This window comes from Leptosomus discolor, chromosome 8, assembly GCF_034619465.1.
Source record: "Leptosomus discolor isolate bLepDis1 chromosome 8, bLepDis1.hap2, whole genome shotgun sequence".
Lineage (NCBI taxonomy): Eukaryota > Metazoa > Chordata > Aves > Leptosomiformes > Leptosomidae > Leptosomus > Leptosomus discolor.
Window position 1 is genome coordinate 55365006 of NC_141398.1, and position 15992 is coordinate 55380997.

At 40.2% G+C, this 15992-nt stretch overlaps 1 protein-coding gene across 1 annotated transcript in view; it reads left to right on the forward strand.

The window, feature by feature from the left end:
• The window catches only part of WWOX (WW domain containing oxidoreductase), a 537170-nt gene extending 525737 nt beyond the window's left edge, over positions 1-11433 (forward strand). The window contains exon 9 of the mRNA XM_086469368.1: positions 11245-11433. Within this exon, the coding sequence (XP_086325494.1) occupies positions 11245-11433 (189 nt within the window). The remainder of the gene's footprint in view (positions 1-11244) is intronic.
• Positions 11434-15992: the final 4559 nt, after the last annotated feature.

Consider the following 15992-nt stretch of genomic DNA (forward strand, 5'->3'; position numbering starts at 1 on the left):
TCTGACCTGTACTGCTGTTTGCCACTGCATTTGACTTTGCATCGATGACTGCTTTTTATTCGCATGTTCACTTTTTACTGGGAAGAAGTCTAAAGTAGCAGTAGCTAGGCGATCAGTCTGCAAATGCGATTCTTGTCTCCTCTTGTGACATTCAGGGTGGAAGCCCTGCATACAAATCGTTGCTACTTATTTTTGCTTCTGCAGATGTGATTTTATTAAATGAAAGGTGTAACAAGAAGCCCAGCATAGGAAGGAGTCCTTTTGCCAAATGGCTCTGTGTGTTTAGCTCTGCGACTGCTCTCCAGCAGAGCTGGGAAACCATGCAAAGATATTGATAATTGATTCCGTTTTATATAAGTTAAAAACTAGCTTTTCCCTCCTAGTGTGAAGGTAATGGGTTTTGTCTGTAGAAAGATAATAATCCTATGAACCATTTCTACGCCCTCTATTAAAGAATAGTACAGCTTGCACTTGAACATAATGCCCGTGTCAGCTCAGCTTTTTAGACATTCGTCTTAAAAGAGTCTTCAAGGACTGGAAAGAGATCTTCCCCAGACACCAAGCTAAGTTTGAGGAACTTAAAAAATCATGAAGATCCTGTCAATTAATGTGTTTATTCCTGTACATCTACTCTGGAAAAAGCATCTTCAGACATGAAAGCTATTTTCTTTCGATTAAAAAGTTGTCATTGCATTTAGTTTCCATAGATAATGCAGAGGGGAATTTTTTTTTCCCCTTGCTGTAGTGGGGGATAAATGCTTCTCTTTTTTCTTCTTGCTGTTTTCCTCACAGGAGACTTCATTTATTACATGAACAAAAAAAAGAAGGAAGAAGAGAGCTAAACTGAAAACTTGCCTACAAATCTGTATGCAGGAGGTGACTTGATTTATAAGCTTAGGTAATTTCATTTTTGTTCACACTCCTTCAATTGAAAGACTCCTACAAACAGTGTTACAGCACTGAAGGGAAGAGATGGGGAAATTTATCAAGCTATTTATCAAATTATTTTCACAGTCTGTCAAAGTCATAAGCATGCTGGAAAAGAAACATAAAGAGTATGTTCAAACAGAGGAGCATGTCTGAGTGAGCAGCCGAACTGCAGCAGAGCCAGTGAGTAAAGACATGGCCAAAGACGTGGGGACCACTCTTGGCTGTGACAGTATCTGCTCTCAAACCCAGTCCTGGAACTAGTGCTGTTGGATCCTTTCTTGATGGATTAAGGGCTGTGAAAATGAAGTAGAAAATATCACTAAACAGAAGGAGAGGTCAAAGCAAAGGGATTCGCCCTTCTCCAAGTTTCTGTTGAGGTTTACAAATGGGGATGGTGTTGAATCTAAATGGTGCACATCCTCAGCCAGGGAGTGAATCGTATCCTCAGATGGGACTCCAGGCTTTAGAGAAAACAGCCTTGGAGTATGCGTCCTTGGTGGCAACTCTTGGGAGACAACATTGGCAAAGCAGGGAAAAAAATAAACAAAAAAGCAACTGAGATTGAAGGAACCAGTCTAGTAAGAAATCTTTAATTTCTAATGAGCTTTAAAGGATTTGAGAGAGTTGATTTTTTTTTTTAACAAACCAGTTCAAGTACATGCCTTCAGATTATAAAAGTACCTGAAATTGCCTAGAATATCAGCATGCATAGCTTGTTAGTATTTACATATATTTACATAGGAAAACAAGAGAAAGATCTACAGTTATTTACAGTCTACATAGGAGAAGAGAAAGGCAGCATAATTGTATTTCCTAAAATACAGTAGTTGAATAGTCAGCACATGCATATTAAGATATATTTGCATGATAGAACGCAAATGTTTTAAGACATACCTTTTTAACTCCCTATGCTAAGGTATAGCATAATAAAGGTAATTTTTTTGTGTGTTTTGTTTCTAGTCTATTTGCATCAAGTGCTTTAAAATGTTCACTAACACAGCGGCAGCATTATTTACCCTGGCAATTAAAGCAACAGTACACACGATAATTTCCTACTAACTAGCAACAAGCTGCTGGTGAATGAAATATCTATTGTTTCTCATTATCCATCGACCAACATACAGGGATCTCTCCTTGTAAAGGCAGTGCCTAAGCTATCACCATTAATTATAGAAGTAATATAAATGAGACTCTACAGTATGTACTAAATGAAATATTAACAAGGACAGTGTCTTTGAGCCTGAAAGATGCACTAACAGGGCACACTTTACAGCAGACTATCTATGAAAATCACATGTACATAATACAGGAGTGCCGGGCATACAGCTCAAAGCCTAGACTTTAGAGGCCTGTTTGCTAGATCTGTATTATTGCAAAATACATTCCCTTAATTAGTTTCTGGAAGACAGAGTTAGTAGTTAATTTCTTACCATGATATGTCCCCATCATAACACCCTGTGGTTTTTCAATGCATTGTATTACTGAAATTTGTGTGTCTGTGTGTGTATGTGCATGTGTGTGTGTGTGTATCAACAGATGAAAAACAGTCTTTTATTTTTAAAACCTAAACAGCTTGTTAAATATTTGTCCCAAAAGGTCACTTGCTTAAAAAGCATTGTGTTGTGTGTGGGGTTTTTTTCCACTCATATCTAAAATGGAAGTCAGGCTAAAAAATTATCTGTGCAATGAAGGAGGAAGCCAAATGTCAGTATTGTGATGACATTCTTTGCAATACTGCATATGAAAAAGTCTCCATTTTGACAAGTAATAGTATTAAAAAGCTATATAAATATATACAGCATATACAGTACCATATGTATACATACATTTATATAAAGTATATATATAATTAAAGTTAGGTAGAGCAAAAACATAAACCATTTCAACTCAGCATAAGTTAATAACAGAAGTGATTTTAACGAATTCTTATCTACGTATGCCCAAACACCAGCCAGCCCTATTCTAATGATTTAGTTGCAGCTGCATATCTAATCTGTCTTTTTGGTAGGATATGTTTATTGTCAACAACCTGTTTGCTCAACTGCCCAAATTACCCTTGCCCAGAAGAACCCGCCCTCAGCTGGCAGGTTATATGTTTCAGGAGGATTTCAAATGTCCTCCATAAGAGGAGGACATTTCCATTTTTGACAGTGGCCAGCAAGTTGTGATAGGACTCGTGTTTATATAAATGTACATCACAAAAATCTCAGAAAGTAAGTGGCAGAGATTTTCAGGTGTGATCAGCTCCATATAGTGCTGCTGTGATGCCCAAGGACTGTCTTACATGCTCTTTGCTTCTCACTCCACTGGCCAGTGTTGGTACGTAGGGAAGGGGGCAAGCAATGGACAGCAACATAATATGGTCAATGTGCTCACACCCTTACCTTGTTACACCTTGAAAGGAAGATCAATAATTTTCCTCAGGGATTTTTCCTAAATCCAGAAATGAGCAGGAGCGTGCGGTGTCGCACCACTGCTCCATACTAGCCTGTGAGAAGAAAAAAGAAGCGATAGAGGATTGTAGTGATTTGCATGCAGTGTTCAGAACTGCCACTTCAGTGGAGCAATGATGTCTAAAAAGTGTAAATCAGGTGTGAATGGGAGTTCAGCGGGCAGGAAAAGAAAACGCAGAAGTGATCTGCGTGGAAATGCGATGTGGGTAACAAGGCCAGGGTGAGCAGCCTGTGGGGCGTGCTGCTGCGCCTGCCGTTGACACGCTGGTTGGACGAGGTAAAGCCATATGCTTCGTTAAAGTTTTCGAAGCTTAAGATGGCTCCGTGTCAGGCTTGAAACAATTTTCAGAAGCTGATTGTGGACTTCAATAAGATACTAGGAAAAGGAAGGAATACGGTGCTGCCTGTGGGAACCAGCTCCCTTCCAGGTGCCGTGGTAAGAGCATTTAGGTTGCACGGACACGTGTCTGGTGCTGTCCTAAACATTGTATGGTTTTGTCTGAGATATCTGTGAGGGGCTGGCAGATACAATACCAAACCTATGGGAAATGGGTGCCCTTCTGAAGGACAGCTGTAGAGCATGTGGGATATCCTAAGGCAGCTCAGCTGTCCTAAGACCCATGTCAGGCAACAGAGTCCCACCCCTGGTATGTCATGATGGCTCTTTCAGCATATGCAAACGGTAGGACAGATGAGCTCATGGGTCACCCTATCAGGGGCTGGTTCCCTCTAAAGCATCCATTTTTGAAGAATTCAATGGTGTTCTGGCTAAAAAGAATTTTACCAAGTTCTTTGTGAGCTGGGCAAAAAGTAACAGAGTAAAAGAGGGAAGAGACTGGAATAGGGCCCAGGGTAGCAGACAGCTTCACAGGTTAAAGAATTAAGTTTGTACAATAAAGAAAAATACGTGTGATTTTAAAAGGTAATTACATTTTTGTCAGCTATTTTGCCAACCTTATTCTACATCTTCTACGCATTTTAACAATGGTTTATAATATAACACTTTATGCTTACACAGTGCTTTTCAACAATAAGTGTGAAAGCACTCCATAAATCTGAACTAGTCCTCACAACACCCCTGTGAGGTGAGTAAATAATAGTACTCTCCCCATTTTACAGTTGGGAAAAGTGAGGTACACGGAGTTGAAGTGACTTGTCCAAGTTCACTAAGGAAGTAAAAGTTGAAAAGAGAAAACCAACCCAGTTCTCCTGACGTCCTGTATTGTATTTTTTTATTCTCCTGTGGAATGATTGCAGACAATCTGTTTGACACTGGATGTTGGAGGTTGGAAGTTTTCAAGCACTATCATTGCCGTAATTGAGAACATATGGGGTGTTGCATAACACAAACAACATGGTGCATTATCAAAATACATTTATTACGATGGACACATTTTCTTTTTGCAAAGTTAAAACCCAGAATGTAAGTTAAATATAGCTGCATATACTGAAGAGGTGAAATAATCACTAGCTCTTAATGCCTCAACAGTTGAAAACAAATCCTCTTTTGTGAACTACTGCAGTTTCCTTACTCAAAGAACATAGCACGCTTATCTTCTATAATGTATGTAAAGAATACTGTAAATGTGTAAAGGTCTTAATGACACTAAGAAAGTTACAGCTTGAAACCAGCTACGCTTTGCGAGTAGAGAAGCTGATGGAGTTTTCAGTCTTTGTAGCTGGGAATTAATTGAAAAAGGAATACATCAGAGGAAAAAAAAGCAGACCTTATAGATTTTGGTTTATCCGCTGTATTATCTTCTAAGAGATCCTTTGCTGGTTTAAATGTGGTGATGGGGGAAGGGGAGGTGGTTGAGAATCTCTGGTTTAGATGTGGTTCGGTGAGACCTTTGAAAAGACTGTAATTGCAGAGTCAGTTCAGGTCACATTTTCCTACTGGTACTCGGGTGGAGATGGGACCTGAAATCAACTGAGCCCAATTTGTTTATTAGATCATATTTGGCATCTCCAAAGTTTTATTTCTTTAGCTGCAGATATGACTTCAGTTTAGCATACTCACACGAAATAGCAAAGGCAGGTCTCAATTTCATATTTCCTAGCTGAAAAAGCAATCAGGGAATCTGATTTTCTTACAGGAGGCTAATAATACATATTCTGAGTGTTACTCATAAGATAACTGTGCATCTGGGATTGCTCTGAGTAAGAGGACTGTAGCAGGAACTGAACAGTTCTCCTGGAGTCTCACATGTGAGATGAAATCGTGTTCACTACATTGTACGAAAAGTCACTATCGCTCACAGCTCTGAGTTACCCAGGTAGGAAACAGAGCAAAGCAATGCCTGGCGTTGAGAAGTGGCTCCCTCAGCTACAACTGGCCTCAGCCACAGCTGATACCACCAAACAGCTCTGGGGAATCCTGGAGGTTGGATGAGGACATGAGGATTTTAGACTTGCTATGTTTTCAGAAGAGGTCATTGAACTCCACATTTTTTCACAAAGACTTGGGTTTGATGGGAAAAACTACCAATTGAACTCATCTGCTGAAACGTTTTAATATTAAGGAGAAAGGAATAAGTATGTTTTAAGAAAACACTGCACCGCAATCCCAGCTGGGAATTGCTAGCAATCCCAAAAGGAAACAAATCCATTCTGAGGGCAGTGTTCTTCCAGGAGGTAAGACAAAGCTTGGCTGCTGAGCCACAATCTGGAGCAGTGGCTCCCCAGCCTGCTGCAGGCAGCCTGTGCCCAGCTTGGCCAGCTGGATGGGCACGTGCCCCAGCAGCCAAGCAGCATGTCCTTGCAGCCACTTGCCCTGAATATCAACGTCAGGCTTGCAACAAGCAACGGAGCAGATCCTCAGCAACTGCAAATCTGTGGAGCCTCAGAGAAGGCAACGGACCTGTGCTGATTTACAGTAGGTGAAGACGAGGCTTGAGGAATATAAAATTGCACCTGTAACTTTAGAGTTTGGTTTGGGCAATTTGGAACTGATCGTTGTGGAAATAGGCTCCATATCATTTTGTTTGTTATTCCATGGAGATTTTATATTTCACATCAAATCAGGAATGTTCATTGCTGAAGCTAGCTGGTGGAGAGGTTTTCCCTCTGTAGCAGAATGGATTTGCACTCTTCAGGGTGGTTTTCAGAGGCACAAAGAAGGTATGGGAGACCCTATTGGTTTCGTGATCTGGAATATGTTCATACTATCTCCCCTTCACACTGCTGGGAAATGAGTTATTCCAGTATAAATGGTATGTTCACAGTGCCGTTGTGTGGATTTGATATTTTTGTGTTAGGGATGTGTTGACTTTGTCTAATAGTCCTGAGATGAATAACAGGAGCAGCCTGAAGAGTTTTAAGGAAGCACTTATTTCACTTGAGCTGCTTGCTTTGAATCTGGCCCTTGTCACAAATACTCGCCTCTCATGTCATTTTGAATTCACCTCTTTCCACTGGCCATCTTTTAAAATGCACTGCACTAAACTTAGCCCCAGGCTACCAAGAAAACTGGCCTTTATCCTTAATTTTTCATAAGAAAATAAAAACCTCCTTTTCAAAGAAGCTGATCCCGTCTCACTGGCAGGCCATGTTTAGTATAGCACTAGACAGGGATCTGTGTACCCTTAACAGAATTTAGAGTGGATCTTACTCATTTGTAGCTGATAAATATACAGATAAGTTATGGTTTTGTTTCTATTATTTATATGCTTGGTATGCAAACTTGCTACAGAACAGGAAACTAATTTTAGAAAATAAGCATGCATTTGAAAGCAGACAAATCTGAAAACTAAACATTAACCGTGTAATATATTTTCTTATCAGGAACATAAAAGGTACCTTAGAATACTAACAGATGCATTACATATATTGACGAGGGTTTTACCGTATACTGTATCTCAAGAACCCCTTTTCTTTTACTGTTAAGATATTCAATATTAATTTGTATTCAGTGCCATCAGTTACAAATTGACAGCTAGCAGTTATGAAATAAATGCCTATGAACTAGTAGCTACTTAGTATTTTCATCTCAACAAAGGATTTTGGAAGGATGGATAATTTAGATCTTTGAGCTTCAACTATAAATAAACAGCAACTGCTGTACAAATCCCACCCTGCTGCAGTTGAAGATTGTATTACAAAACTGACAAATGATTTGCGGAAGAGAATGATGAACCCTTATTACTAAGACACTCTTCAACTTAATCCAAAACAAGATTCCCGGGTAATTTTACGTACGCTAGAAAGATTGATAGTGTGGTGCTTGCCTAGCAGCTTTCAAATGTTTGACTGGATCGGAAATGGCATTGAGGCATGATTAAAGATTCAGTTGGGCTTCTCACAAATTCTTTATCCTGTGTATTCATCATTACAACCCGCTGCCTTTGTTGCAGGTTAAAGAAGGCTGACCCCCAGCTCTGGTGATTAGCACCCTGTACAACTGACGGACGTATGGAAAAAAAATGTTTAGGTTGCCCAGCGCTTTTAGCATTGTTTATCAGTTGAAATTGTTGGAAGAGGGGGCGTTAATCACAATAGATCAGGGAGAGCCTGTGACAACTGACAGGCTCATTGTTTAAGACATTTTTTAACGAAGTTGTTAACATTAATTCTTTTATATAGTACTCTAATCTTCTTCAAATTATGTTCTGACATGGCACAAACCGCTTGGCATTGAAAGTCATTCAACAGTGATTAAAGTGCTCTTTTTATCGGTTTAAGAATGTTTCATCTTGTATCAGCAGTATGGAATTGTTTACTAATTAGATTCCCTAACATCCTCTGCTGTCGTATGCTGATGATATGTGAACAGGAAAGCTGATGAGCAAAAATTAAAACTTGTTATTAAACTGTCATAAGGCCCAACATATAAAGATATCATTCAAAAGTCTGTGCTCATAAGGGATAAACAATATTTACTGAGAAACTAAGCAGTTTCTCAGCCTGGCTAGGCATGGCTGGCAGTGCAGGCATTTTGCAGTTATCTGCAGCTCTGGCTCTTCCAGGAGGTTTGTGGCATCTGAGTCGTAGATGCAAAGGAGGAATTTGTCCCTTGAGGACCTTCCCACTCAGCATGGCATATACAAGGCTCCTAGGCATCCTGCTTTGGGCAGGAGGTCATCCCTGCAAACCCAAAATGTGATTTGATTCCTGTGATTCTGTGACACTTGTACCCATCTGTCCTTGGACAAGTCACTTAGCCAGATCCTCAAGTGTCTGAATGCAACTAGCTCACATTCACCAAAGGAAATTAGATGCTTAAATGGCTTTGAGAATCTGGGATTTACCTTCATAGTTTTGCCATCTGAAGAAGACTCCTAGGCTTGACAAGTTCGTGCTTGTCCATTATTCTGAGATATTAAAGCTTTACCCTTTGTCAACGAAGGGATAAATATGAACGCATTTCTCTTAAGAAAGGTACTTTTCTCTCAATGGTGGAACCATTGAATTTTCTTCTTCCAAAACAGCCAATACAATTGAAACATTTGGAAAGAAGTAAAGGTATAGACAGCCAAAAAGCAAATGGCACATTGCTTACATCCAGTTCTCAGTGAAACACCGGAGGCATCGCAAGATAAAGTGCTTTGGGCTTCCAGCCACATAATTTTTATCGCTTAAAGTAAATATCCTACGCTCACACAGGGAAAACTATTCTCCTTTTTGGAGTCTAGGTTGTGACAGTGTTTGAGGTATAAAGCTCTGCTGTTACACTGTGGGACATTTTTCTGCCTGCTGAGAATTTTGTTTAAAAGTCGTCAAATTTGACTCATTTGAAAAGATAAATTATTGTTTGTTTTGGATTTTAAACTGCTCTGATAAACTTCCGTTTTATGAATTAGCTGAATTCTATTAGAGCTAGCCTGAGTGTAGCTTGGCTGGACGGATGCTTTTCAGCAATAGCTTAAGGGCTCTCACTCTGCATTTAGCAATTTAGCTTAATTTTACCTTTCTAATAAAAGTCCAGTTGAATCGCTTGCAAAAAACTAATAATACTCTTCAGTGGCTTTGAATCATTCTAAACAGCTGAATGCAGTGATCATACCTGTGCTGTGGAGCTTTATAGGGTAGTTCAAATGAGCATAGGAATTTTATTGTTCTCTATTAATATTAATTTTAGTAGAACTCTCTTCCATTTCTGCTACCGCCTTTAAGATACTTTATCTTTTTTAAAAAAGATACTCGTTTAATAAGAGGATTACTATGTATTATACTCACTTAAAAAATATTTTGGTCTGTTGATAAATATGTGCCTTTCAAAATACTTAATATAGACAGTTTTGCTTTACCTTGTGATGGGAGATCTTTTCTAAGCTGTGGAGTCATCATTATCAGTTTAATCACATCTTCTGAGAAAAACGCATGTCTTGCAAGCACATATGCCTTTCTTTGCGGTAACAAAATTGAGATGCCTCAATTAAGGAGAACTGGGTCTTTTTAGACTGCTTGCTGCCCTTGAAGAATGAGAATGCAAAGTAGAGGTCTTCTGCGGGTTCATCCCCTAACAGCACCCTGAGTTTCCTTGGTCGTGAAAATGAAAGGCCGAAAAAAAAAAAAAAGGACTGGAGGAAAATCACAAGAGATTGACACCTATTTTATTTCCCCATTAAATTATCCTAATGTGGCAACAGCTACTTTCTCTTCGTTTACTTTTTCAATCATACTTGGCAGCCTCTTTATTCTGATTCCTATCAGCTCATAATTAGTTACCACAGAAAGGACTAAGATGTACATAAATAATCATAAGATGCCAGATAAACTGTATTGGTTTTAAATTAGTGTTGTGTGTTGCTATGCGCTCTCACCTATTATTTTTAATTACAGTTTACAAAGCAAAGTAGCTTCTTGCCCTCTTTACAGCTATTCTGGCACAGTGCTTTTAATGTGTGCTGAGGAGTAGCCCATCGCTGGTGCCAGGGTGCTTGTCCCAGCCCTGTGGCCTCAGTCTCCAGAAATTCAGAGAAACCCATTCTTCCTGTTTGAACATAAGTTCACTTGGTACTCAAAATAAAAAGAAAAAGCAAAAAGGAGAAAAAACTCCTGATCCACAGAAGCCTCTAATCTACCCGCTCCATTTCTTAAAGCTTTATAAGACATAAGAAATGGTCGTTACAGAACAAAAAACCCACTGGAAAGCCTCACGTCTCTGCAAAATCAGAACCTCTCCCTGCCTGCGGCAGATAAACATTCTTACAAGGCAGCAGAGACAACTGCCACAGTGAAACTGTTAATCAAAGATATATGGGCATGTTTGGCACCAATCCCGATTGCACTTTACATGATAGGTCTTAATTGGAGTGCCCAGGTTAATTTTGTACAAGAGGTTTAAAAAACCCAAACAAACGAAATACATACGTACATCAGCCTGCATTGCTGGTCAGGCTCAGGAAGCGGGGGGTGCCCAAGGTGTGTGGTAAGTGCTTTCTGTGGTGCAAAGGGAAGCCAGGAAGTTTTGAGGTGCTGCTTTTAAACTGGGCTCAACTGTTCTGGTTTCAAACGTGGCCTGGGCAGACCCTGCCCCTCTGCCTCAGGCCAGGCTCTCCCTGCCACCAACCCAGGTTTTTACTGAAAAGGGGCACAAGGCTCGAGACCGGGGCTGCCATTCAGGATTGTCTTTTTCTTTTCTTTCCCTCTAAGAGGAAAGGAAAAGGAAAAAAGGCCTCACTGAGGTGTTTTGAAACAAGCGGCCAGCAGGCAGGCAGGCAGCGCCTTCAGCAGGGTTTCGGCCTCGTCACCAGGCAGGTTACCCCGCCAGCCACGATGCTTTTCACCAATGCTTTCATAAGACACAGCTTCAAAGGACTGCCGTCAAAATTACAATGGTAAAACATCTCTCTATGTATTTATATAGTTTTTTTCCTCTCTCTCTTTTTTTTTTTTTTTTTTTTTTTTTTTTTAATTCTAGCAACAAGGAGCTGCCACAACTGTCTACTGCGCCACGGCTGCAGAGCTGGAGGGCCTGGGAGGGATGTACTTCAACAACTGCTGCCGGTGCCTGCCGTCGCAGGAGGCGCAGGGCGAAGCGACGGCCGCAGCCCTGTGGGAGCTGAGCGAGAGGCTGATCCAAGAACGAATTGGCAGGCAGTCCAAATAACAGGGAGCTCCTGGAAGGATCAAAACACACGGGTGTGTGCACGCTCGAAAACTGCCAACACTGGAACCTGTCCAATCTTATCATCTAGAGGGTTTCCATATACCTCAGATACAGATTAACCAGTGTTAAATGAAATAATAGCAGTCACAACATAGTGAAAAATGTTAAGTACTAATGGGAAATGGGGAATACTGCGGGTTAAAGGGACAATGCGGCTTCCTGGGGCTTAGTTAGTCTTGGTTCTCTTTCTTTTGATTATAGCCTGTTCAAAGCGTAACCCAAGGAGGCATCTTTTGTCTTATTTTAGAAAAGCAACGCTGCAGATATTTTCTGTTGTTTTGATTAATGTGTAGGTACATAGCCCAGTATGGGATTTCCTCTTTATTTTGGTAATTACAGTCTGTTAGGCTTTAGGTATTGATTGGGAGATGGTAGTTGTGTTGATCCTTTTTCCCTACAAGGATTTTACTGGGTGTGGCAAATAAAAAGATTATTAAGGAAAGAAATCTTTCCTGCCTTTGACTGCTGGCTGCAAATACATCTGCGTTGTCTAGAATAAGAAGGTGCAAGAAGACATCTGAACAGAAATGGTAAAGTCACAGCTAATTAAATATTTGTGGTTTTTTCTTAAAAGATTATAATAAAAGATATGTTGTACACCATTCCCTAAATACTGTTGAGTTAGCAAAGATGATGTTGTCTCCTTAAGAACACACAGGGCGTAATCAGGGGTTTAAATGGTATTTCCATCCATTTCTCAGTTTACAGTTTTAAGGAATCTTTTTTTTCTTTGAAAGTTCACAGTTTCTCAGTTCTCCTGATACTGTATTCCATTCCAAATGTCTCTTTTTTTTCTTTCAAATTAAATTCAATAAAACAACATGCTTGCTTGAATATTGTCACCTGAAGAGAAAGTTTGTCTCATTTCTGCAAATGTCTTAGTTCCAATTTTTTTTTTTTAGAAAAGAAAATTTGAGGAAAAATAAAGAGCTTCTTGTTGATGCCAAGAAAACGCTGCTTTTTTCTTGTTTCTTTCTGAGTTCATTTTTTGTATTTTGTGCTTTGTAGCTGTCTTCACGCCAGAAGGTTGTCCTAAGCCTTCCCCAGTCCAGCATCACATTTTCTGTAGACAGAATATAAACAAATAAATAGAAGGACACATTGTTAATAGAAGCTTATTTGATCCCCTTATGATTTATTGCTAACAGTCTGCCTTCCATGATTTTTCTTGTCTGCAGTCATAATGCATTTGATGATTAGTTGTCGAGCAGGTGTTAAAGTCAAGGCACGCATGCATCTGAAGAAGTAGCCATAGCATCCTCCCATCAGAAAACCCACTACACTTAACATAAGAAATTATGATATTGCAGTGTACCAGCTGTACCTTACAGTCATATATTACAATTTGGTTTGACTGTATTTTTCTGAGTTTACACCTAATTCTAGTTTAGTGCGAGCATTTCTCAGGTACCTGGTGTTCAGTCTCCTCTGCACATAAGGATTGAAATATCTGTAAGTAAAGCCTCAGTCTGTGAAATCAAATTTCTTCTGAGTGGATGGGGGAACATGGGAGCCCCTTCTCTCAGATCTAGGGTGAGTTAGCTGACCTGGCTTTACACAGAGAAAATGAGATTTTCCTTTTCTCCAAAGCCCTTGACATCCTTCAAGTTTCTGCCCAAGTGCAGCCTCAGCCACCCCCAACTTGGCCACTTCCTTACCTGATGCCACAGTCTTTCCTAAAGCAGCAGTAAAGAATATATGGCCCTGCTTATACCTGCTGTCCCACCTGGGTAGCAACAGCCTTCAGTAAATAAGCAAACCTGCCCATGTGTCTTCCTCTACTATCTGCAGCAAGCCCCTTCCTCGAGGCCTAATAAGCTTGCTCCTGCGCTGAAACATTTGGTGGAATAAAGAAATAAAAGGGGTTATTCCAGAAAGAACACCACCTCTTTTCAGCCTTTTTTTTTTTTTGGGGGGGGGGGGGGGGGGAAGGAAAAAAGAAAAAAAAAGCTTTCTTGTGTCCTAGAAGTTTTGTCCAGTCTGTGCTGCACAGACCAAACAGTGCTATAGTGTAATGCCTGAAAACTAGTGGCATGGGTCAAAGTGGTTGCAAGTTGAGGCGATGGTTACAGTCAAATTTCTTGTATTGTCTGGAGAGAAAAACTGATTAAATTCTGTCACCTGTGCAACAGCCTTCGCAAATGCATTATTTTTCCTTTTCCCAGCCAAACAGAATTACTTTCATATAATAATACAGACAGTCTATGACAGCAGAGCTTTGCATCAGAGCTTGGCAATGCTGAGTTAAGAAGAGGCAGTAATTAAGCCATGCTGGGAGCTCTGCACTCCCCCGAAGGCCTGGGCCTTATGCTCCATTTAGGCAAACATTAATAACCGATAATGAACACCCTGTCGTTCCTTATTGCTGAAATATTGCATGCTTTTATGAGAAGTCAGTACTTAAAGAGATTGCCTGCCTTCCTTCAAGGAATATCTGGGAGGTGTTTTTCCTCCATACACAGCTCACTATTTCAGTGTTATGAGGTAAAAGCCTTTTTAATGTTAGCATAGTTTTGTATTAGTATGAAATAAGCTACCGCCCTAACTTCACTGAGTTGGTGGGGTTCTTCTGGTTCCTATTTCTGGTTAATAAGTATTTATTGACACAAGTGTATTACCCTGTCTAGAACTTCAGTGTCACAAATTTCTCCAACTCAGACAAAATTAGTTGCTCTCTTTCTTCCTCACTTTTCACTGTCTTTCTGTCTTTCTTTCATTCTCGCTTTATCTTTTTCCCTCCATCTCTTTCTTTCTCTCAATTTTTCCTCTCCCTTTCTCTGTCCTTCTCTTTGTCTCTTACTCCTGTGTTGAGATAGCCAGCATAAAAAAGCTTTTTTTTTTTTACCATTTTCATTCTAAATAAAAAAAATGGCACAAAGCTGCAGAGCACTTGCTTCTATTAGAAACACTTGTGAAAATAATTTTTCTTGCACTCTCAGCTTGGTTTCAGCACAGGAGGGATGTGCAGGGGACATTAAAAAGGAAAAGCAATTGAAAAGAAACAGACTTCAAACCCTCCATTTTAATATCCTAGATATGCCTAAGTCATTGGCTTTCAAATATATTTTGGTGTAAAATCTAGCACATTTACTGCCGGTCAGATTTATTTATTTGACTGGCTTACATTTTTCTGGTTGATTTACCTGAGGCAATGTCGGTGTGAATTACTCCACAACACATTGACTCCAGTGTTCATTAAAGGTAGTTAAGTGATCCTGTGTCTAATATTAAAGCAAACCCCATTAACCTTAACTACTATCATATCAGCAAAACAAAAAGAACTGAATAAAGCAAAATAGATCTGGTATTTATGGTTTTTGGAAAAGATCCAGCAAACTTATATCAAGCTCCTAATAGTCCTAATAAGCACTTGCTAGTTATCCCCATAAAAAATGAGGGGGCTGGGTAAGGACTGTGTCTCTGATGCACTGCTCAAGCCTCACTGGACTTTCTGAAGGCGAGGCGTTGGAGGGCGATGCTGCAGAGCGTTTCCCACCCACATGCTGACAGGCGTGGCTTGACCGTTTCCCCTCTGCTTTCCTTCCAAAGTCAACATTTCCCATTTTAATGGTGATTTTTTTGCCTGTGTATGGGTGCTCTGGATCTGTAAGCCCATGTAGGTGAGTGAGAAAACTTCCTTGCTGGGAATGAAGAGCCACCAGAAGCTCTTAGGGGAATGGAGGTGCCATTTCAATCAGTGACAGCTTCCACTGCTGTCTGTGTAGCAGTTGTGGCCTGTGCTCTGCCCAGAAAGTTAATTGACTGCTGGGATCTCTACTTGCAAAACCAGACAGAGGTGAACCAGCAGAAACACGTGTCAAGTCTTCTTCTTCCCCACCCCCCACCCCCACGCCGCTTTTTCTTTTGACATCTGTAAGACAAATTTCAGATATTCTCAGACCAGGTAGGGATTTTTATTAGAGAAAGTCTTTCCAGCAACACTGCAATAATTTGACTTATATCAAGGTTGAATAACTCCTTGTCAGGTGTTAAGCTCATGACCTTTCAAGCCAAACACACTTATACTAACCAGTTTACCATTGGAATGATCAATATCTTGTAAGTGAGAAAGTCTAGACAGATCTTATTTTGTCCTTTGGTATCACTTGTGGCTTTGGAATTGATCATTATATGTGGCTGGGGAAAAATTGCCTATACATTTCATGCTCTGTATTTATCTTGACAAGGTTCTCTAGGATTATATTTTCATAATCTGAATGGCAGTGGAACAGCTGCTCAGACTGTGCAAGCCCTTCTTATCAGGCTGAATTTAAGCTACGGTAATTACTCTTTCTCCTTATGTATTTCTTTTTTAAACAAGCGTGTACTATACATTAAAATGTATGGTTGGGGCGGCAGGGGGGCAGGCTGAGAAGCTTGGAAAATGCTGCTAAAATGTGTGCCTTTCCATCCACAGTTGCTGATATAGGCTTGTGTTTTATTCTAAATGTAAACCCATGTCCGAGCATGCACGGTCTCTGAAGCAGGATCCCAACCTA